This window comes from Boleophthalmus pectinirostris, unplaced genomic scaffold (assembly GCF_026225935.1).
Source record: "Boleophthalmus pectinirostris isolate CB_2022bp ecotype Guang Dong unplaced genomic scaffold, ASM2622593v1 HiC_scaffold_2, whole genome shotgun sequence".
NCBI classification, from domain to species: domain Eukaryota; kingdom Metazoa; phylum Chordata; class Actinopteri; order Gobiiformes; family Gobiidae; genus Boleophthalmus; species Boleophthalmus pectinirostris.
This window is the reverse complement of record NW_026571152.1, coordinates 12129127-12152514: the sequence shown is the minus strand read 5'-3', so window position 1 is coordinate 12152514 and position 23388 is coordinate 12129127. Positions and strand designations below refer to the sequence as shown.

The following is a 23388-nucleotide window of genomic DNA, read 5'->3' as shown; positions in this document are numbered from 1 at the left end:
CGGCACAGAGTGACTCATCAGCCAGTGACTGACAACTCCTTCGGCCTGTCAGGAGCGAGCAGGGGGCGGGCACACATTCCTGGCCAATGAGCGCACGGTTTCATTCATAAAGTGGAGCGGGCGGTTTGTCTGGAGTTTCGTAACCGCAGCGAAACCCACAAAACCTGTTCCGCTCCCGGCCAATCAGTGCACCGCTTTCCCCCTGAGTTCCACCCCCTTCCACCGGCAGCCCGTGAGTGATGTGAGCCACAGCCAATCAGCGCAGAGAGCCGGGCTGGTCTTTATAAAGCGGAGCGCGGCGGAACCAGACCCAAACCCGTGTGCTCCGGACCCGCGCCTTCTGCCTTTCTCCTCGCACGCGCTCTCTGTGGACATGAGCTGGACGCACGCGCTCCGGGACGCCCTGCATGAGGCACATGAACCACTGTTCTGGGTGGGCGCGTGCACTGTGGCGTGCGTGCTACTGTGGCTGCTCTACAGACTCCTGTCCGGGTTCCGCATCTGGGTCCTGGGCAACGGGAGCCTGCTGTCTCCGCGCCTCGGGAAATGGGCAGGTGAGTGAATCTCCGACACAAAGCGGGGTTTAAGCTGCTTACACCCGGGGACAGGGGCACGAGACCCGGGGTAACTCAGGGCAGGTGTGAGGGCCCTACTGGAGGCTTTGGACTTGCTTTGGACCGAGTTTTGAGTCGTGTTTGTCTCTACACTAGTCTGTTGTGAGTGTGTCAGGGAAGGACCAGGCTTAGACCAGGTTTTGGACTAGTTTTCCCGGTTTTGGGGCTTCTAGTCAGGAGGCACTCTGTAGTCAGGTGGGTGAGCTCCAGGTGGTGAATGCAGCGGGGGTGACCGAGTTTTTACTCCGGTTTATTGCCTCCAAACCCCATCAGGGGACAGGTGTTGGTGGGTCACTTTGCCTGGGTGTGTGGTTGTATGTGAGGTTGTATGTGACCCGGTTCATTGCTTCTGTCCCGGGTTGGTTTGTCCAGGATCAGCTGGTCAGCCTGGTCCACCAGAGAGAGGCCGGGTTGCCGCAGACTGTGACCGGGTTTCGAGGCTCTACACGCGGATGTGGAGCTGCGGGGAGTGGGTCAGTGTTGCGTAACTCTCATTGAGACTCTCCTCTCCTCCAGAACAGACGCTGGGCTGAACATAAAGACTCATCCCACATTCCACATGTCTCATGTTTGATATACTACAACAAAACTGAGATTTAACTCGAATCTGTCCCATCTTTGGATAGACCGTTTTTCCACAGACAGTGCCGCTGTAAGTGCGTCTGACTGGTGTTTTGTAATCAGTGTGGGGGGAAGGAGATGTGCGTGAGGGGGGATAAACCAAATGTTCCTTCAAAATAATCCATATTCTTTGTTATGTCTTAGAATTCTCATTTCTATTTGTAACCAATCCTATGGCGCAGATTCAACATTTTACATTTGATGAGTTTCTCTAAATGCCCCCTACTGCGCAGAAATGGCGTGATTGTTTCATTCAACCTCATTTCTTTCAAAATGCGCCACTTTGTCGTTTTGACCGCACTGCCCTGATGGCTGCGTCTTTAGTGCGTTTCGTAATCATCCAAACGCAGTGGTATAAAATGAGACCCCGGATTCGGCCCAGATTCGGCCCTGCGTCGGAAGCGTGACTCACCGCTCATTGGGTTGAGTGCGCACTTTTCAGCATCCTCCCCTGATGTGTCTCCCAGTGTCGTTTAAATGAGGATTCTAGGTAGATTTGAAGTATTAAGAGTAGAGCTAACTCAAAATTGTGGTTAAGTGCGTTGAGTAACTGTATTCTTTGGTTCAATTTTAATATTTCACCTCTGTAATTTTGTCACATATTTGCTGTACCAGTGACGCAAGCGGCACACAGCTACTGGACCCGTTGCTTATTAAATTAATTTTTCTGTGTTTCTGGCGTTAGTTTTTTCCACTAGTGCGTATTTTCTTTGCTTGTGATGTGAGTCACTTCTGCGCAAACGTGTGGCCATGACGCACTTTTCAGACGCACAACAGCCAAGTTTGCAAGTTACTTTTACCAACAATCCAACTCCAAGTGATAAAAAACATTAACATCCATATTTTAGTTGGTCCAACTAAAGTGAAAACTATGGATGAGAATGCATAGTTTGCAGAAGTAGCTAACTGATTTACGTTTTAAAACGAAATGAATTGAATATTGAGATGGAATTAAAGAGCAACATGTTTTCAGCGCAACTGTTCAGAATTTCAGAATAGAACTGAATCTCCTCTGCAAACACAGTTGTTGCCGTTATACGTACTCAAAATCTGATTAACAGATTTTTAGGGTTTTAAAATTATGAAAATGACACGTAAACCGCAGAATCCTTTTTCTCATATCATTGTCCCTCTGATTATTCACATCAGTTTTAGCGGTTTGCATGTCATTTAAAAAGAACCTTACAGGTCCAGACATCTGATTATAATCAGGTTTTAGTGCATGTGAACAAAGCCAATAAATTTGTTGAAAAGATTTACTTTTGCTTGAAACGTGCGTGCTCGTTCATTCATTCAGAGAAGACTTTATGAATGCATTTTAAAACGAGGTGATGCCCCAGTTTTATGAGCATGCGCCGTTTTGTTTTGTCAGTGAACATGTTTTTTGACTCTTGGACTGACTCGCGTTTAGCACAGAAGTCTTGTATGATGCTTCCATTACGCATGCGTTTGGAGACCTGCTCCTGACCGGCTGCTGTCATTTCATATGGAGGCTCCCAAAACGTGACCCAAATCCGGAGTTTGCGTGCGTATTACGCACTGCCGTCTATGCGTCTCAGCCTCGTTCACCCCTGCACATCACACCGCCCCTCTCTCTGACGGAGCATAGTCAGAATTCATTCTCTGGTGTTTTCATCAGAAATCTCTCAAATCCATTTTTTTTTTTCCCTTATCATTTTTTTTTAAAATCTGTAACTAGGTCCATTCTCCCGCAATATTTCTCCAACCACACCACAACACATGGTAGGGCATCTGACACACCACAAGATTTGCGGATTAACTCGTCATTTGACTGCCCCCATCTCAGTCTACCATTACAGGGATACAGGAGGCTACAGAAGGTATCTGACACGTAACGATACAGGGGGGAGGAGGTTTATACAGTCAGATTTTCCATCTCTCTAGTTGAGTCATTCTTAATCCAGAGAAGTTTGTAAACGATGAAGCCCCCACCCCAAAAAAATTCCAGTCCACCTCTCAATCCATCTTTCTCTCCTTTCTCTCTTCTCCCTTCTCTAATTCTCTCATCTCTTGCTGTTCTCTCTCCATTGTTCACAGAATCCTATCCTACAATCCACTCTGACTAATCCATGAGTTTGTGCAGTCTTTTGTTTGGTTTCGTTCCAAAAACAAAGGAACCTGACTAACTGGAATGTCAGATGCCCTCCCATCCACTTGTGTGTATCCCTGTGTCTCTGGATTAAGAATGATTCAACCAGAGAAATGGAAAATCTGGCTCTTTCAAGGAACCACCTCCCTAGTGTGTGTTAGGTGCCTTCCCATCCTCCTATATCCCTGTGTGTCAGATGCCCTTCCCTCCTCAGGCTGATACAGATGCAAATCAAACTCTGACTAAATCTAGTTCAGAGAAAAGCAAATTTATTTCCTCCACAAAGGCACAAAGTGTTTCCCTCTGCATAGTTCACACTAAATCCTTGTTAACGGTAGTACCTTGTAAACTGGTCTCAGACTTTCAGGTTTTTCCAGTTTTGGCTCCACGTCGGATGGTGCCACTTGTGCCTCGCCTCTCCACAGCTGCGGCGCTCCTCAAGCTCTGGAACAACCTGCTCCCCCAGAATCCTGTCTGTTATGAGTTTGGCAGGAAGAGACAAAACTCCCTTTAAAAGAATAATCAGTGGTCATTAAACCTGTTATGTCACAGCAAAGAGGTCTTTTCCACCCGTGCTGTGTGATTGCTTTGCCTAGAAAGTATTTTGTTAAAAACAAGATAATGAAGTAAAAACTTTACAATCCTGCCTATTTATAGGTAACCACAGCTAATTTCCATTGTTCCAATTTATGCTGTGTGATATCAACTTGTATAACTTGCATTTGGTTTTTGAATGCTTAAAATGCCTTGCGAGATATGTGTTCATACAGTGAGTGGGGGTCACCTCTCCATAGATCAGACTTGTACCTGTACCTGCTGGTCTCCATGGAGATGTAGAAGTTCAGTGCCATGCTGTGGAACATTTCTGACCAGGCGATAAAGCAGAAGAGCAGATGGTGGGCCTTTGTTCAGAAAAGTTATAGTGGTTTTACCATGTGCAGTAACCCTCCAGATCAGAGCTCCAGACCACAGATCAGAACCAGGAAGTTTCCATATTTTTGAAGCCATCGGAATAGTGCCTCTTCATTCTCCAACTGGAGTCATGCTAGTTGTTGGTGTGACGTTGGTTTCATTATTTTACTCCAGAGTTTAAGTTTTAAAATATTTTGTCAGTTCAAGCCTTTGTTCACCATTCAGTTAATGACGTTTGCAAAGAAAGATTGACATTTATTTTTAGAAAGACACTTATATAATACATTTGTAATAATGGCAAAATGCATAAAATATTCAATGTTCATTCCAAGTTTCTCTGCACTTTGTCTGCTCAGGTTTTGTTTTTTGTTACATGTGCGGTTTACATGGACATTGGGCTTCAATTTAACTTAAACATTTAAAGAATAAAACTCATTGCTACTGATTATATCTAGTTTGTCCATATGTCTTGCCATAGTAAGTGACAAGTGTGTGTTCTGATCATGTGGAAAATTTATTTAGATGCAAACATTGTTCTGACTCAACCTGGAATCTCACCTCACAGTTCCTGTGTTGAAGGTGACCGTCATTCCCCAGTATGAGTTGGAGCCAAATTTGAGTCAAAATAGGTTCTGCACAAACACTTGTCACATATTACGGCAACACATACACACACAAACTACGTAACATACTATGCTATTTATTTTTATTGTGTTTTTAAATAGGTTTATTTGAACACAAATGTTGGGCTCAAATTTACCCACACTTAACTGCTAAAAAGCCCGAGCAAACAAATTAGTCCAGAGAAACATGGAGGCCAACTGAGTGTTGTATTGCATATTTTTTGTGACTACACTGATACAGGATTTTACCAGTGTTTTTATAAAAATAAACCCTATGAAACTTTCTTTGCATAATCCATTTAACTTAAATTAATGGTGAATTAAGGTTTCAACTGACAGAATATTTTATAAATGAGTGTTTCTGGTGAGTAAAATGAAATAGTCTAACAACTAGCATGCTTGACACAATTTCGGCAGATGACTTGTATTTGGGGAATGGCATTGACCCTAGTGCCCTTTTCCTGGATTCCTGTGACCTTTGATCTGATTCCAGTTTGTCAAAAGAACTGGCCAATCTGGTTTTTTCACTCACCTGTGGCTTAGTACTTAATCAGATTTGATAAAGAACCAGGTCTGTGCAGCACAGAGCTACTAAAGCACTGCAAGATAAATTGTAATAAAATCGATCTGATGATTTATCAAAACAAATCACAAATATTGCAAATTTCGTCCACATTCAACAACATCTCCTGCCTTGTTCTGCATCAAAACTGCTAACTCTGCAGTTTAGATACATACAAAGTATAATACTTTTTGCCAGAAAAATCAGATGTTCTGCCAAAATTGTTCAGTCTCACCTGAACATTGCGATTGCAATTAGATTTGTGAGTCTGAAATTTAAACTAAGTCAAGAATCCCATGCATTTCAGAACATGTTCATACGGGGTCAGCAGCAGACCAAGACCCCAGATACAGGGCATCTGACACATACACTGTAGAACACAGACATACAAACTTAAACCATTATTACATGTACACATCTACAGACATTTACATACAGATTAACAGCACCTCTTTCACATGAGTCTAAGTTCAGTTGTGTGGACAGATTTTATTTTAGGGTTGTGTTGTATTGTGTGTTTGGTTGTGTAGTTGTGGTGGTACTCCGGAGTATGAGAAGATGGTTGTTGTTTTTTTTGTTGTTTTTTTCTCTGAAGACTCTGCAGTCTCCTGAGCTCAGTGAGGGCGCCGCCCGCTGCTGCTCCTGTGAACTGCAGCTCCTCTGTTCCTCATCCTCTTCCTCCTTTCATCTGAACACTGGTAACTGCATCAGGCAGAAATCCCATTGTCACAGAAATCTACATGTTTGATAAGCACATTGTGAGTAATACTTTGATTCTTTTTACTGTGAATACAAATATATGGGAGAAAAGTTAAGTCGGAAAATCAGGTCTGCAGGTGTGGAGTTTGCATGTTCTCTCTTTGCCTGGGTGGGTTTCCTCAGACCTGCTTGAACCTTGTGGATGCAGCGCACATTTGGCTCAGATCCTTTTGGTTTCTTCAGAGTGGAGATTGTGGAGGTTTTCTTATTGGTTGAATATTCTCTTTAGTTCCTCTGTTAAACCTGACATGGTGAGCGACCAATGACGTATCATGCTCCTCCCCCTCTGGCCCCTTCCCTTCCTTTTGCACAAAATATTACATAATGTTCAATGAATGAACCTCTGACAGTTTAATTCAGAAAATGGTTATATAAGAGGAGAGGAGGATGAGGGGAGAGATGTGGACTCGGAGGGGGGAGCTGAAGTTATATTTAGCCTTTTTTTGCTGCTTCTAGAACTCTAAGTTTTGCACATTTCACTTTCAACATTTGTGTCACTAAGTAAACTTCCCAACAGCAACAAAGTGTAGTAACTAAATATATATATATAGTGATTTCTCCCTTTCCTCCATTGTCTGTCAGTGGGTACATTAATGCAAGATTCATGGATTATTTTAAAGTTCAGATTTCAGGCTCTCTGATGTGAATGCCCCTGGACAGATTTAAAATGTGCACTCTCACGTCGTTAACTAAAAACCTTATGCTTCTAATCAATAAACTAAAACTAGTAATGTAAATTTTTATAGGTTTTTCAGTTCCAATACCGATGTTGATGCTTTTGGCCAACATTGGCCAGTATTGGCCTCCACCAATTTATAGACCAAAATCTGATTTTGGCTGAACTGATACCTTGGAAGAAGATATCTCATACCAGGATCATATCGTGTGACAAAGTTGTACCTTTCCTGAATAGTTTTTAAAATGATATTGATCTTACCAGAACTAGGGATGCACCGATACTGGTAGACAATTGGATCAGATATGGGTTCTCTTTGGACTATTTACAGACTGACAGTCGCATAATGTCTGAGGGTTTATACGAAGCTGTTGCTTGCATGATAAAGCAAGTTTTTATTTATACATTTTCATAGACATACAGTTTATTGCAAAGATGTATTTACAAAGCATTATTCACTCCATACCCCGTGGTGGTAAGCTACTATTGTAGCCACAGCTGCCCTGGGGCAGACCAATGGAAGTGAGGCTGCCAATCTGCGCCATCGGCCCCTCCGACCACCACCATCACTCATGCACACACTGCTTTCATACTAGGCAATGTGGGTGAAGTGTCTTGCCTAAGGACACAACGACCACTGCCACTGGCGCCCCACTGTGGCACCTGGAATTCCTAGCGGTCTCCCATCCAAGTACTACCCGGGCCCAGCCTGCGTAGCTTCTGAGATCTGACGGGATCAGGCTTTGACAAGCTGGTATGGCCTGATAAATAATTTACACTTGGATTCATTTTGTAATAATATGTAATTGGGAGCTATTTAATATCAGGTATTAGCAAATACTTGAAGTAAAAGTATTGATATTGCTATCAAGGATGCACCAATTCAGCTTTTTCAGCTCCAATATTTTTCAAAGTCTCAAACCTTTTCTCAGAGGAAATCCGAAGATTCACATTGACATCAGTTTTGCCTCTTTTTAAAATGTTTCCTGTGCCTCCTCTGGTGGTCGACTGATGGCTCGTCTGTGAAAAACATTTAAATACCTTGTTAAATAACAGTGCTTTTGTGAATCGCTGCTGCAGTTTGTCATTGAGAGAGAGAGAGAGACGGGGTAGTTTGTGTATGAGCCCAGGCCCAGAGCGCCCCCTGCTGTATGCACCCCCTCCCCCTAGCCCCTCCCTCCTCTGAGCCAAGCGCGGAGGCGTGCACTGCACGCGCTCTCACACGTGTTGCCGCGGCTGCACAGGGGGGTTCTGGGTAATCCTCATTCACATGGCACATCTGCACCAAGGCCAACTACCAATCAGAGATCTGAGCAGTGGGCATGGGCCAACCACACCGAGCATCAGCAGGGGGCGAGAGGGAATGAGGAGAGGGGAGAGACCAGATCATCGTTGTTTAAAGGAATCCCCCAAAACTTATGAACAACAACATCCAGATGCCCTCCCATCCTCTTGTATCCCTCTTATGTGTAACAGAGATGGCTGATCAAATGTTTTATTTCATTCACACCTGTTTCAGTAAACCTGCAAGTTTAGTCTGGTTCACACTGTTCCATCTTGTGACATCATCAGGTGGTACTCCAGAAGTGCTCTTGTATTTTTAAAAGTCTATAGAAGAATTGGCAAAAAAGACTGGAATATGAATTGACAAACTAATGCAAGAATCACATTTCAGAACACGTTTGTACAGGCTACTCGGTTAACAGTTGTTATGCACAATGATTGGAGATTTGGCTGTTTGTAGAGGAAATTATGGGAGAGGAGCCACAATCAGGTTTGTTAAGCTGTAGTGCAGTTTTGTATCATGTTTTTGTACATTTATGGCCAGTTGTCGTGTGGAGCATGGGTGACATAGGCCCTGTTCGAACCCTCCTTACAGTTAGCTGTAAGATTTGTCCCACAAGCCTGAGAGAGATCACTGACTGACTTAAACATGCATGGATGACATCTCAAACCTCTTCAGGCATGTTTCTGATGAGGTTAAAACATCTTGAGTCCATTGTGCATAATACTCCCTCTTTAACATTTATTCAAATATGTAACATAAATATAACTTGATTCTTGTTCATTCACCTTCCTCTGCTCCTCATCACCTCCTCCTCCGCCTTGTCCTCTAAGCCACGTGAGGTTGACGGTTCTATTCCTAGAGCGGGTCTAAAAATATCAGTGTTCTGTTTTTAGTTTGGCTCAGACACGTTTTGTGCTCACGTGACACTATTTTTACACAAACATTCATAATTCATATCTCCGTTCAGAAATCCAGGGCTTTTTATAGAATGAGGAGGAGGTGGAGGAGGAGGAGAGCGAGGGAACGCCGGAGAATCAAACAAAATCTACAAATAACCTGATGTATTTTTAGCCCAAACACTGAAACAGTCGACTCTTGTACCGGATATAGTGAAGTTTGCAAAGACATGAGTTTGAACGTCCCATTGAGAATTAACTGTTTAGTGGCCATTTCTATCAAATATAAACCTGGCATCATAACCACATTTTTTTTAGTACCTTAACTTATTTTAGTTACTATAGTTTGTCCATAGTTTCAAACACTGTCACACAAGATGCAGTTACGCCAGTTTCAGGACCACGGACAGCTCCAGACTTTAGAATCTTGAGCTGTATCAGCCTCACAAAAACGCGTCCTGATTTAAACTGTTAAGGAAATGTCTAGTTTGTCCTGTTAATGTGCCTTATTTCAGCAGGTATTGATGCATACAATAAAATGAAAATAAGGGTTTTTATACCAGTTTTAGTCAGATTGATTTTTTATTTTTATTTATTTATTTTTTGAAAGCCCAATCTGAGTATTTTTCTAAGCCATCGCCTCTTTGATATTGAGCTCAAAAGGTGCAGGAAAAAAAGAGCTTAATGTTGTATATTTTACGTAGGTCATGTAAATCAGACCTACCCATTTACCCTTTGAAGTAGAGTGATTCACGCATGTTCATGAGTAATCTTTATTATTCTCTATTCAAGATTGATGCTCCATTTTACCTGCATTTTCACCACCACGGGTGCATGCCCACTGTGATGTACTTACTTGATTATCCAATTTTATTTTCTTAATTGATATGCATTGGATTTGGCAGCGTTGCATTGTCATTTTGGTACAAATGAATAAAAATCTGCTCGCTAATGATGTGCAGCTATCCATAGGAGGGGCCCACTGCATGCGGCTCTTTGCTCTTGAAAGTCAGCAGACGTGTTTAAGTTGTTTTGCATTGATATTGTGATTTAAAAATGTCCAAATTGTAAGACAGTGATCCACGGGTGTCAGATTATAACATGGAAAAAAGCACAATGGATCTTTAAACTTTATAGTAAAAATCTAACTTCTATCTAACTATCTCATTGGCTCTATAAATAAGTGTATCTAAACGTGTGGTTGTGAGTGCACTCAGTAGAGCTGTTCTATTTTTAACCTGGACCTAAACACAGAGGGGCGCATTTGTTACATAACACCAGCGCACCCCAGAATGCTAGCGTTTGAATAATCCTGTCATGTGATTGGATGAGGCTGTGGAGGTTTATGAAGAATGAACAGGATTAAAATAGAAACTGAGGAATCACATTTTTAATTCATAAGAAACTCAGAGGGATTATGATGCTAATCTAAAATCTACATTTACTCTTCACAGTCAAAGTAGATTAGGACTGTGTGAAGGGAAATACTTTAGTATAGGGGAAAAACTTTATTTTGGAAAGGAATAGGATCTATATTGTACCAATTTTAATGGGTATAATTTTCAACACAAAATGGTACTTTCTTTGTTACTATGTGTTCTGATAAAGTTCTCAAACATTTTTTTTTTTTTTATGAGAGCTTTATCAGAAGATCAGACTTAGTGCTCATTTGAACAAAAAATAAATAAATCAAGGACAGAGTTCTGACACTAGTTTTGGTATCGATGTTATTTGATTTTGGGTACTTTTGATGACCCGAATGCTGACAGAGAATGCACTGAAGTTTGTGGCAGTTTTGGAGATATTAACTGACAGTTTAATAGCTCAGAGCTGTCCTTATATTGGTTATCTGAACTGTTGTGCATCTGCTGTTTTAGGCCAAAGTTCACAGTACTGTGACACTACAAAGTGGATTCTCTGAATTCCAAAGGTGCACCTAAAGCCCTCACGACATGTTTGATAAAATCAGACTTTTTAGTGTCTCGCATGCATTGTCACATAGACTGAATACCAGACTGATGGAGTATACAGTGTGTATGGTGAAATGTTCAACAGTTATCATGGTTACACAATGCATACATACATTTTAAGATTGTCTTAAAATTTTGATTGTCCAAAAAAAAAAAAAAAAAAAAAAAAAAGATTTAAACACTCAGGAGCCTGTGATGAATATGAGTGTTTATGGTCCTGTTTAGGTGTTTAATTTTCAACACAGACTGACTAAATGGAAAACTGTTGGATAACACTAGCTAGCTTCTGAGTAATTTTATGTGTGAGACTTGACAGCACAAATCAACTCACCTGTACTTCCAGCTAAGTCAATTCTTTATGGTCAGATGATGTTTAAAATAAAGCTCAGATTAAAGTTTAGAGCTTCTGACCGAAGAGTGCCTTCACTTAGCAGGGAATGTTGATGACAGCTGCAAGATATTTAGTATAAAGACTTCTGGATTAACGTGCACTCACTTCAGATCATTGATCATTTGTTATAATAAAAAAAAAAAAAAAAAAAGCCAGGTATGTTTTTGATGAACTCTTGACGGGTTCAGTTCTGGTTCATTTGTTTCAAAGATTTTTCACATTTGTCACTTAAGTGGTGTCACTCTGGATTCTCCGCGAGGTTTAGTCACGTCTGCACTTCACTTGTCTGGAAAATGTTCAGATTCTCACGTCTTGCTCTCCTTGTCCCAGTGTTGACATGATACTAGCATTTAAAATGAGTAGGCCTGTCTAGTTTTGATACTAGTTTTAGTATTGATTAGCACCTGATTTTTCCATACTTTTGACAACCTCGCCAAGTGTTATGTTCATTTTTTCTTGTCACGGTAATCTTTAATTTGAATAGTTCTTGAAGTCCCTAGATTACACAAGGTGCACTTGTATTGTCCCTGTTCACAGGACAGAAATTTACCTTTCCTGAATGATCTTGAGCTGTATCAGAACAAGTATAAGAGCACAAACTAAGCTGGTGCATTGATAAATGGGTAATGGTTTTATAAGCATCTATCTATTCCCCATCTAAGGATTTTTGTATTTCATAGAAGAAAAAAAAATAAGAAAAGATAAAGGTTGGAAACCCCTGTTATTGTTTATTCCTTAGTATCAAAATATTTTAGAAATTTTAAAGTTTCTGGCTTAAACCTGCATTTGACTCATTATTCAGCACCTCTTGGTACCGGCGAACCCAGAGGAAACCCATCTAGACTCGGGGAGAATATTCAATCTCCACACAGAAAGGTCATTGGATCTGTGTATGTGTGTACATGTCCTGTTCACTAGAGTTCAAAATGGCGGTGTATTAGTATTTTGTTAGCATGTTTGTATGTTCTGGCATGATCTGCGTCACTAATTCCAATGTGAGGTGTGAGGAATGCTTTGTCCCTAGCATGTTGGCGTGTTATCTTAGCATGTTTATATTGGCTTAACCCTGTGCTGGAATGTGGTCCAGGCAGGTCGGATCTTCCTCGAAGGAGCTGCTCTGAAAGTCTCTCTGGTACGAGACTCCAGCTGTCTGAGAAGTGTATTTAAAATGCACAATATCACAGTTATCACATGTATAATGCAGTCATCACTTCAAAAACTATTTATGGAAAATATCTGGTCTTATTCTGTGCCCTTCCTGTTTTCAGATACCCTCCCTGTGTCTCCATGGGGTCTTGTTCTGTGTAAAAGCTGCTAACCCTGTACCCTGACCTTTTATAAACGTGTTCTGAAATGTGTGTCAGATGCCCTTCCTCCCTGTGTGTGTCAAGACTCCTTCCTCATGTGTTAGATGTCCTCCCTCTGTGTGTGTGTGTGTGCGCCATCCTTCCTCTTTGTGTGTCAGATGCCCTCCCTTCTTCCGTGTGTGTGTCAGATGCCCTCCCTGTGTGTCCATGAGGTCTTTATTCTGTGTAAAAACTGCCAACCCTGTGGTTTGTTAGTTTTAATATTTGGTTTTTAGTTCACATCTTTTTGTTGATGGATATTGTAGATCACGTATTTAGTATTCTGTTCGTGTCAGTCTCTGCTGCAGTTTTTGGTCAGAGCTATTTTTAACTCGGCCCCACTTTCCCTCGAACGCGTCATAGCTCTTCATCACTCTGCTCCTCTTCCTCTTCTCTCCATCTTTCTCCTCCTCTCCTCTATATACTTTTTTAAAGAATGCATTTTTATAGATGCAGGATTTATACAAAGTATTGTATTATTTTCTGATCTGTTATAATGTTGTTTCCTCATCATAAACATACCTGGAGCTGTTTTGTTTAATTTACACATGTAACACACACATTGTGTGTATTTAGGCTGAATTCTTCTCTCAATCTGAAAACCCCCTGTTCCACCTTGTGATGTCATACACGAAGTGCTCAACTGTGTTTTTAAACTCCATACACCTTCACTATAGTCATTTGAATGAATTTTAGTTCTAGAGTTGTCTGTCTCTGCTGAACTAAAAGTAAAAGGAGCTGTTAACTTAAACTACCACTTCATGACATCACAAGGTGGAACAGAACATTTTGATCTTTGGAGATGTAGACAGACTAATAATAAATGATAACTCAAACATCTGTGAATGAAACAAAACAACTCCAGGTATGTGTATTTTGGCTTCATTTTAAATCATGAATTGGAAAATCAAAATAGTAGTTAGATTTTAGCTAGTAGTGATGTTAATGTTGATCCCTCTGACCATCACCTTCACATTAATATAGAATACAGAATGTACTGTCTAGAGCTGGAATTGAACCTTCAGCCTCTTGGTTTGTGAGTGAATGCTTTACCATCAAGCCAATGCAGCCTAGTTTTTTAGGTTTTTTTGTAACATTTTTTGAGTGCGGTTACGAAAAGGTCCTGTTTACAGAAACGTGTGGGTACTTGCTCAGTCAAATCATTATATTTCAACTTTAAATATCAAACATTTAGATTATTAAATTACTAATTTCTGATCTGTGTTTTCTTCTTGTGTTTCAGTTGTTACTGGGGCGACGGATGGAATTGGGAAGTCCTACGCTGAAGAGGTGAGGAGCTTTTACATTTACCTGTTTTCAGACGACATCATTCTACAGACTCGGGTTTTATAGTTTTGACAATACAAAATTTGCTTAACACTGTCACAATTTTTTTTTAAAGGTGAAATATTTGTTCTTTCAAAGTTGAAGTAGTGGCGGTTTGTATGTGATGGACCCAGACATTAGAGCAGCTTTAAGTTAAGCCAAAGGGCAGGTCAGAATGTCTCTATGTAGCTTTTCTTCTGGACTGTCCACCACCAGCTTGTCTCCATGGAGATGTTATTGCTATGCCTGGAATGTTCCATAGTATAGCTTTAAACTTTTCTAGTATATATTCAATTGCACACATTTTTACTGCTCAAAAGTACTTATAACATGCATTCTTGCTGTCAGTGCGCTCACCTCTTCACAGATCTGACGTATAGCTAGCCTGGTGGGGGTCATCTGTTTGTCTATTTGTCTTGGTGGAGATGGAAATTGTAAATAAACTGAATTCTGTTCACTGACTGGCAATAAAACTCTGATTAATACCATATTGTGGAACATTACATGCAAAGTAACATTACCATGGAGAAGCAGGTGATAGACAGTTCAGCAGAAAAGTCTCAGTGTAGCTTTAAACGATGTCCAGATTAGAATGTGAGTTTATTGGGTTGGTGTGAACTTCATACTTCATTTTTGTCTTTCTCAGTTGGCGCGTCGAGGTTTTGCTATGATGCTAATCAGCCGCTCTCAGGAAAAACTGGACGACGTCGCCAAGTTACTTGGTGAGTCAGATGCCCCTCTCCCTCTGTACCTATAGTTTAGACCTCTGCAACAATGTTCTGAGGTGCCCTTCCTGTGTCTCTATGGGATCTTACGCTGTGTAGAGGTCTAAACTACAGGATTGGCACTTTTTTTTTTTTTTTTTTTTTTTTTTTTTTTTTTTTAAACAAGCATGTTCTGAAATGTAAGGCATTCTTGGCTTAGTTTCAGGTTCAGATTTCAGTCTCAGATGTGAATGCTCCTAGACAGATTTCACACACATATGCAGTCTTATTCTAACAGTGTGGTGTTTTATCCCCAGAGGAGCAGTACAAAGTGGAGACAAAAACCATAGCTGTGGACTTTGGAAAAACAGACATTTATCCCAAAATCGAGGCAGGACTTTCAGGACTGGAGATTGGAGTTCTGGGTGAGTTGAGGACGATGATGTCATAATGATGTAATCGTTTTTAGGTGGAGCATGGAGGCCATATAACTCTGGAAGATTCACCGTTCTTGAAAAAAATCTAACACATGATCTACAAATGCTGAACCTTTTTATGCATGTTTCTGCTTGTTTCCATAGAGATGGCTTGGAATGTTTCACAGTATATTTCCTAAAACCAGACACATGACATTTATTTATTATAAGGTTAATGTGTTTTGGCCCTGATCAAATTAATAACTTAAAATTCTAAATGACATATTTTTACTGTATGTGGAATTGCCTCTCCATAGAACTGACTTTTAACTTGATGATATCTATTTGTCTTCATAGATATAAGTAAAGCAATCCCATAACCATTTGGACAAGTAGAGGACAGACCTTTACTAGAAAAGTTACATAGTGCATCTTTAAATGTCATAGTGATGTATAGTGACAGAAGACTTTGAACTTTGTGCCAGTTTTTGTTTCATGTAGATAGGATAGAGATTTAAACCATAAACCAAGTCAGCCAATCTGCAGACTGAAACTTGACCAGAAAATTCCACCATAGAATCCTGATCTGTACACTGTGCTGATGTCACTGCTGACGTGTCTTTGAGCAAAGCGCATATTTAAGGTGAAAACTGATCAAATGAAATCATCCAGACTGAGGGGATCACTCTGAGGAGCTTAAACTCCCCTCGCAGTGACTGGGTCCAAAGTGAAAAGTACAAAATGTTCTGATCAGTTTAAAGTTTAGAGACAAAAACAAGTGGAGTCCTGTGTCTCTGCTGCCCCCTCCTGGCCTCTTGTTTCTCTACTGCAAATATAAAACTACTGATATACTGTACAATTTATTACTTGAGTAAACATATGGGGTCTCAAAAAGTACAATGTTATTTAGAAGCTACTCAAATAAACTTGCCTTGGTAAACATTATGAAGCACTACTGTCTTCAACTCACCAGAATTAAAATGTATTCCAAATTTAAAAGTTCGCCACCTGCTTGTCATGTCATTCTTGGGCAAAGCAGTAAGGTTTACATAAATGCAAGACGATGGTGCACCCTCAACCAGAAATGTGACTTGGTGAACCTTTTTAAATGTAGTGATGTGAACCATAAAGTGTTTGTTTTGTTCCTCAGTGAATAACGTGGGTGTGTCGTACCCATATCCCGAGTACTACCTGCACATTCCAGACCTGGATAATGTGAGTGCCTTTTTAAAATCTGTTCATTAGTCAGAAACGAACAAAAATTAGACTAATTTGATTTTAAATTTTTATTTATTTATTTACCCCCCCCCCAGTTCATCACAAACATGATCAATGTGAACATGACCTCAGTCTGTCAGGTGAGACTCTTTATTTATTTATTTTATTTTATTTTTTTTCCTCAACGTAATTTATCCTGGAAATACTGGCAATGTCAAAATAATCAAACAAAAACTGCTCACTCCTGATTTGAAACTTGAATTTGTTTTTTTTGTTTTTCAGATGACGCGCCTGGTCTTGCCCCGGATGGTCGTCAGGTCTGTAGTTCAATTCTTAAAAAGAAACTTAAATGCTGAGTTGTTTAAACTTGAGGCAACAAAGTTGTCACAAGCTACAGAGGTAGAGTTGTTAACTTGAGGGAGGTTGCTAATTCGATTTCTTCTCCCGCAGTTTTACACAATGGCTGCTCACCTCCCAGCTAGACTCCTGGGTCTTTGCGTGGAGTTTGCATATTCTTCCTGTGTCTAGGTAGATTTCTTCTGGGTGCCCAGGTTTCCCCTATCAACCCAAAACATACAGAATAGGTCCAGCTTCACTAGTCCTGCCCAAGGGTAGTTCAAGTTTACCCCAGACACACTGAAGGATGGGTCAAATGCAGAGGACACATCTCCCTACATGGACAATAAAGTGTCCCTTACCACCTTACCTTGTGTCCCCGAGCAAGACACTTTCCTCTCCCTTGTCTGCAGTGTCTGTGCTAAGAATGTGTTTGTGAATGGGGGAGTTGTTTCTTGAGGTAAATGTTTGAATGGAAGGAGACTATTCTAAATTCTAAAGGACCTGGAAGGTTGTAGTCTTGAATAAGGTCAGAATCTTTGCAAGTATCTGACAGTAACTGCAATATTTTTATTTAGCAGTTACTTTTTTGTTTCTCACTCTCTAGTCTTGGGTCTCTATTCTATTATTGCGTTTAGTCCTGGTTTAGTCCTAGACTTGGTCCTTTTCTAGTCCTTGTTTAGTCCTGGTTTAGTCCTAGACCAGGTTTAGTCCTAGACCAGGTTTAGTACTAGACCAGGTTTAGTACTAGTCCTTCAGGTTCCAGTCCTGGTTTAGTCCTACAACTAGTTCTTGGTCCAGTCCTGGATCAGGTCCTGGATCAGGTCCTGGATCAGGTCTGGATCAGGTCTGGATCAGGTCCTGGATCAGGTCCTGGATCAGGTCCTGGATCAGGTCCTGGACCAGGTCCTGGACCAGGTCCTGGACCAGGTCCTGGACCAGGTCCTGGACCAGGTCCTGGACCAGGCTCTGGTCCAGGCTCTTTTGTTCCTGACGTCCATCTGAAAATGCTGGTGTGCGTTCTAATCTCTGATTGGCTCCTCCCTGCTGTGGCCCCTCCCCCTCCATCACTGTCTGGACCAATGGGAGGGCTGCACATGGCGGGCCGTGTGATGCAGGCGTTTCCATGGAGATGGGCCTCAGCCTCAGCACCGAGGAATTTCCCCCAAAAAAAAAAAAAATCTATTTTTAGAACATCACGATCCAGAGCTGGATGAGAGACCAGAGACACAAACTAGAAATGCCACAAAATCTGGATAAAAATCAAAGTTTCTGTCAAATTTGAGTCAGTTTCTTCAATTTAATCATTTCATCAAATTGACAGCAGGTATTATCAGTTTTAGTTTTTTTTTGTTTGGGTTTTTTGAGATTGCAGCGTTTCTGATGACATCACCCCCATTTTATTGATACTTCACAGTGGCATCACGCCGGGGGTGTTCTTCATGTATGTCTATGGCGGACACAATGCACACATTAGCAAACACTGCCAAAAAGTTAAAAGATTGGATTTAGACACTTTTCAGACACTTTTAGGAGCCTATGATCAGTACAAGTGTTCATGGTCCTGTTTAGGAGTTTGATTTTCAACATAAAGGTGAGAGTCTGTAAATGAAGCTCAGATTAAAGTAACTTGAGTAACAGCTTCAGACAGAGCAGTGCCTACAGGTAGCATCACATCCCCAGGGAATGTTGATGACATCAGCTGCAAAGTATCAATAGGCCAATCATATTTAATACAGATGGGACTGCTAAATGAATATTATTCAAAGGCAGATTTTTGTTGTTACAGTGAGTCTGGTCACCAATAGAAATGATCTGGTTCAGCATTTATGCATTTATATTCTGGATATTTCATAGTAAAGTACAATATGATCAATAGGGAAAACTGGCTTTGCCTCTATCTGGGAGTATGACATCATCACATTTTACAGTCTGCAAACCACCAATTCTCACTGAGACTGCAAACTCCACTCAAAGGCCCTTCTTGCGCTGGGAATTAAACCTGCAACTTCTGGCTTTGTTCTAGCCTGTTTACAGCACTACTGTGGAACATTACAGCCCCAAAATAAGACCAAAGGTTTATTTCATTTGTTTTATTAGACAAAAGTATTTATGGGTTTGCCTCTTCACAGATCTGACTCGTAGAGGGACATTAAACTTATTTTCATGCAAGTTTTAAGTGTTCCCTCTGCTGTTTATAACCGTGTATTTTATATTTTTACATTATTAAGTGTTATTTTCTGTGTTTTAGGTCCAGAGGAGTGATTCTGAACATCTCCTCGGCCAGTGGCATGTACCCACTACCTCTCCTCACCGTCTACTCTGCTACCAAGGTACCATACCATCATAAACTTTTGTACAACTCATACATGCACAGAACTAAGCTTCTAAATTGTATAGTAGTTATAAAGTGCAAAATCTTGGTCTTGATTTAGTCCCAGTTCTTGTTCTAGTCCTGGTTTAGTTCTGGTTTATTCCTAGTCCTGGTCCAAATCCTGGTTTAGGTCTAGTTCTAGTCAAATGACAAGGGTGCAAAGCCATACATGTAGTTGACTATAGGGTACAAATTGATGTATAATGCACATGACACTGAAACTCAAATGTGTCATTGTCAACACAAAATGCAAACTTTTGAACCATTTAAACTCTTTTGTATTTAATCTCATAATTGTGTTTTTGTGTTGTCAGGCGTTTGTGGACTTTTTCTCTCGCGGGCTTCAGGAGGAGTATAGACGTCAGGGAATCATCATCCAGGTTTGAACAAAACTCAAATATAATGTTACTAATACTTAAAGCTGCACTATGTAACGCCTGAGGTGGTGAAGCTACTTGCTTGTCTCCATGGAGGTTATTTTTTTTTGCATGGAATGTTCCACAGTGGGACATTGAACACATCTGTCTTTCATTTATTAAATTTCAGGTGTTTTATAGCAGTGCAGGCTTGCTTCTCCTTTGTTATGACAATAGAGATGTTAATGGTCAGACCCAAGTTTATTTCCATATTGTGAAATCAGGGAAAAGCAGCTCCACCAGAGAAGTTACACAGTGCACCTTTTTGATTTAGGTGAAGTTGTTTTTAATGTGTGCAGTTTTAAAGGCTGATTGACCTCAACCAATTAATCATAATTAATCCACTGAGATGATCACTGACTAATTTAGCAGCTAATTGAATAACACGGGCCCCAAACATGCAAGAGCTGAGAAGTTATGACAAAGCAGGAATTACTTCAAAATGAAATGTTTTTAGTCTTTATAGTCTATATTTTTGTATCTGATACCATGATAATAAAAATACTTAGGGTGATAGAATGTGATTTTCAACATTAATATGTATTACTTCCTCTTATATTCCCATGTGGCCTTATATCTGATCTAATCCCTCAGTGGTCCATGTAGGTTCCACAGTGGTCTATGGGCATATACTGGTCTATGCCCTCTTATACTTGTTCTAATACAGCACAAGATTATTCTAAAGCTGAAAGTTAATTGCTGTCCTGTAAATGTGACTTTTTTAGTATCGATACCTGCTCAAATGAGTATCTAGTTTCCATAGTATTGCATCTGATAGCATGTCAAGTCTATTGCCTACACTTGAAATTTTACTATTGTAACAATATAAATTAGGTTTAAAAAAAATTAGGTTCATTACTGCCAAGATGGGGAAAAAAATATTGGTCTAAGTTGTTTTCTGTCACTTATCTTAAAACATGATTCTGAATAAGAGAACCAGCCACTCACACATTCACACATAGACATGAAGTAGAGGTGAAGTGTCTTGCCTAATGACACAGCAGCAGCCGCAGGCTGCACCTGTCTGAGCTGCAGTGAGTCTGTAATGTGACGGTCTGGGGCGTCCTCGTGTGGCTGAGAGCAGAACTGCAGGTTAAAGTTAGAACAAAGAGGTTATTTTTAGAACGGTGTTTTTGTTCAGACTGCGACAGATTCTCACTGGTTTTATGCACTCTACAAACTTTCACTATACATCCGTGAAGAGAATATCAGAAGTTTGTTAACCTTGAAGTGTATTGGGCACTTCTTGTCTAAATGAAATACTTAAAGTGCATATGACAGGTTAGACAACTCATCTCAATAAAACAAGTTAAGATAATTACATTTAAGATTTTACTAAAACTTCACCAAATTGACAAAACTAGAAAAGAGTAGGAAATGATAAAATTTTACTTCCTGATTGGGCACTGGCAGCAGATGTGACATGCACAGAGGTACATTACCTAGCAGCCATAATATAAACAAGGACCAAAATGTGTCAGAATTACACTTGTGATAAGACTAGTAAAAATAAATGATGAGGCCGGCAGTTTAATGAAGGTTTAAATGATCTTTTGCATAAATTGTCTCTGCATTTTGGATGGAGTTTTGAGTGTTCATAACATTGGCAGATTTGATATCTGCTCAAATGGGTATCTATTAAATATTTTTTGTTTTTCTTTTGTAGAGTGTGCTTCCATTCTTTGTGGCAACTAAAATGACACGCATCAGGAAGCCTACTCTGGACAAACCTACTCCTGACCGCTACGTCCAGGCAGAGGTCACTACAGTGGGACTACAAAGCCAGACCAACGGATACTTCCCCCATGCTGTCATGGTAATACTACTACTACAAATACTGCAAATATTACTACTACTGCACATACTGCAGAGCCAGACCAATGGGTACTTCTCTCATGGTGTCATGGTAACAATGCTGCAACAAGTACAATTGGAAATGGTGACAGTGCTACTGCAAACGCTACTACTACCATACACACACATACTGCAGAGTCAGACCACCTGTTACTTCCATCATACAATCACAGCAACAACAATATTACTACTGCTACTCCAAATACTACTGCACACTGCAGAGCCAGACCAATGGGTATTTCCCCACCCTGTCTACTAGTACCTTCTACTTGTACTTTATTATGTACCGTAACAACAACAAGCATGTTGTTTATACAAGGCAAATACTACAATACACTCCCCTCTCTGTAAAGCTCCTTGTCACCCTCTTTCATGTTGCATTTATTCATTCATTTGTTTCAGGGCTGGGTGACCACTAAACTTGTGCCCAGCTCCATTGTGATTTTTCTGGGTGCGAGGATGAACCGTCTGCAGAGGACCGGGTATCTCCAGAGAAAAAGGCAGAGGGAGCAGAAACAGAACGGAGTTAGTCTCAAGACCGACTAGAAATGAAACAACTCCAAACCACAACCCATCCACCTATCTGCACTTGTCTGCACCTGTCTCCACCCATCTCCTCCTGTCTAACATCTTTTAAGAATGAAGGAACGGAGCCAGCCTCAAGACAGACTAGAAATCAAACCAACAACCACAAACCATAACTTATCCACCTGTCCACACCTGTTAGTGACAAAAGAACAGAGCTAGCCTCAAGACAGACTAGAAATCGAACCCACAACCAGTTCTCTACCTGGTCACCTCTGTTACCTGGACCAAGCAAACTAAATGATTCCTTAGAAATCTTCACCTGTTTGTGCACCTGTTACTGTGTATAAGATCTAAAAGGAAACAGTTATGAGATGTTGAAAAGTGACCTTAAAAATTAAAATCTAAAGCCTAAACTCCATCTTATATGGCTCCACTTGTCTACACACCAGCCTATGCACCTGTCATTCACTCATCTGTGCACTTGCCAACATGCCTTAGACCCAAACAGAATGACAAATCTGTAATGAGAAATTTGAATGGTCTCAAAGACCACCTAATGTCTGTATTGTATTGATATTTTTTTAACTTAAATATGACACATTTTGAACGTTAAATGTTCCTTGATCCAGTTTGTGATATAAAGTGTGTGCTCCTTTTTGGAGGAATTGATAATTTCTCAGATTTCAGATCATCACTCCTGTTGACCTCATGGTTTTTAAAATGCTGATCTCAAAAGGGTAATCTTAAACAGTGTTAAATTCTGCAAAAGTTTGACATTTACTTTTGTAGATTTCGCTGATTTGGATTTGAGAGAACGAATCATTTTCATCTTGGAAATAATAAATTTGTCGGAGCATTGCGGTGGAGGGATTCAGAAGTTTTGTTTTGTTTTTTTGTTTGTTTTTTAATATTTATTTGAAATTTTGTTTAAAAAATCAGTAGATACAGAACGAAAAAAAATGTGTCAACTTTTTTTTGGGATATCACTGTTAATGTATTATTAAAATGCACCAAAATACTTAAACCAAAAAGTGAAGCAATAAATGTGTTTGTGAAATTTACCTACTGTTAAAACACATAAAATACAAAATTATAATTATTTTTTTGGGATGTTTTTCACCAAATGTGCCTTATTTTTATTAGAACCAAAGTCACAAAATCTGCTTTAAAATAAATGGTCAAAAACGATGAGTGGGAATGTGCAGAGTGAATATACCAATTTAATTTAATGTAATTTAAATTGAGTAGATGATTCCTGATGAATTGTCAGACCAAAGTGTTTTTAAAGGTGCTTCTGTGAAAAGTTCAAATGCACACTTTGTATTTTCTACGTTTTGTAAATAAAAAAATAAAATGGGCAGAATATGTGTGTGTTTATGAATCTGCCTTTTTTTTTTTTTTAATCATTTAGTTAAAGCAGACCTATTGTGCTTATGTTTGCTATATAG

At 40.1% G+C, this 23388-nt stretch overlaps 1 protein-coding gene across 1 annotated transcript; it reads left to right on the top strand.

Moving 5' to 3' along the window:
- Window positions 1-328: 328 nt before the first annotated feature.
- On the top strand, window positions 329-23307 carry hsd17b12a (hydroxysteroid (17-beta) dehydrogenase 12a). Its single transcript, XM_055155788.1, has 11 exons — window positions 329-554; window positions 14012-14058; window positions 14741-14816; window positions 15116-15223; window positions 16365-16429; window positions 16528-16572; window positions 16715-16749; window positions 19020-19101; window positions 19457-19522; window positions 21225-21374; window positions 21815-23307. Exons 1-11 carry the CDS (start codon window positions 374-376, stop codon window positions 21956-21958), a joined length of 999 nt encoding a protein of 332 aa, XP_055011763.1. The 5' UTR covers window positions 329-373; the 3' UTR covers window positions 21959-23307.
- The last annotated feature ends 81 nt before the right edge of the window (window positions 23308-23388 follow it).

Bases quoted from the DNA above. Each gene is read 5' to 3' on its own strand.
- hsd17b12a (XM_055155788.1), top strand. From the start codon at position 374: ATGAGCTGGACGCACGCGCTCCGGGACGCCCTGCATGAGGCACATGAA. The intron at 14,817-15,115 runs GTGAGTCAGATG...TTTTATCCCCAG, and splicing joins CGACGTCGCCAAGTTACTTG to AGGAGCAGTACAAAGTGGAG. The intron at 16,430-16,527 runs GTGAGTGCCTTT...CCCCCCCCCCAG, and splicing joins ACATTCCAGACCTGGATAAT to TTCATCACAAACATGATCAA.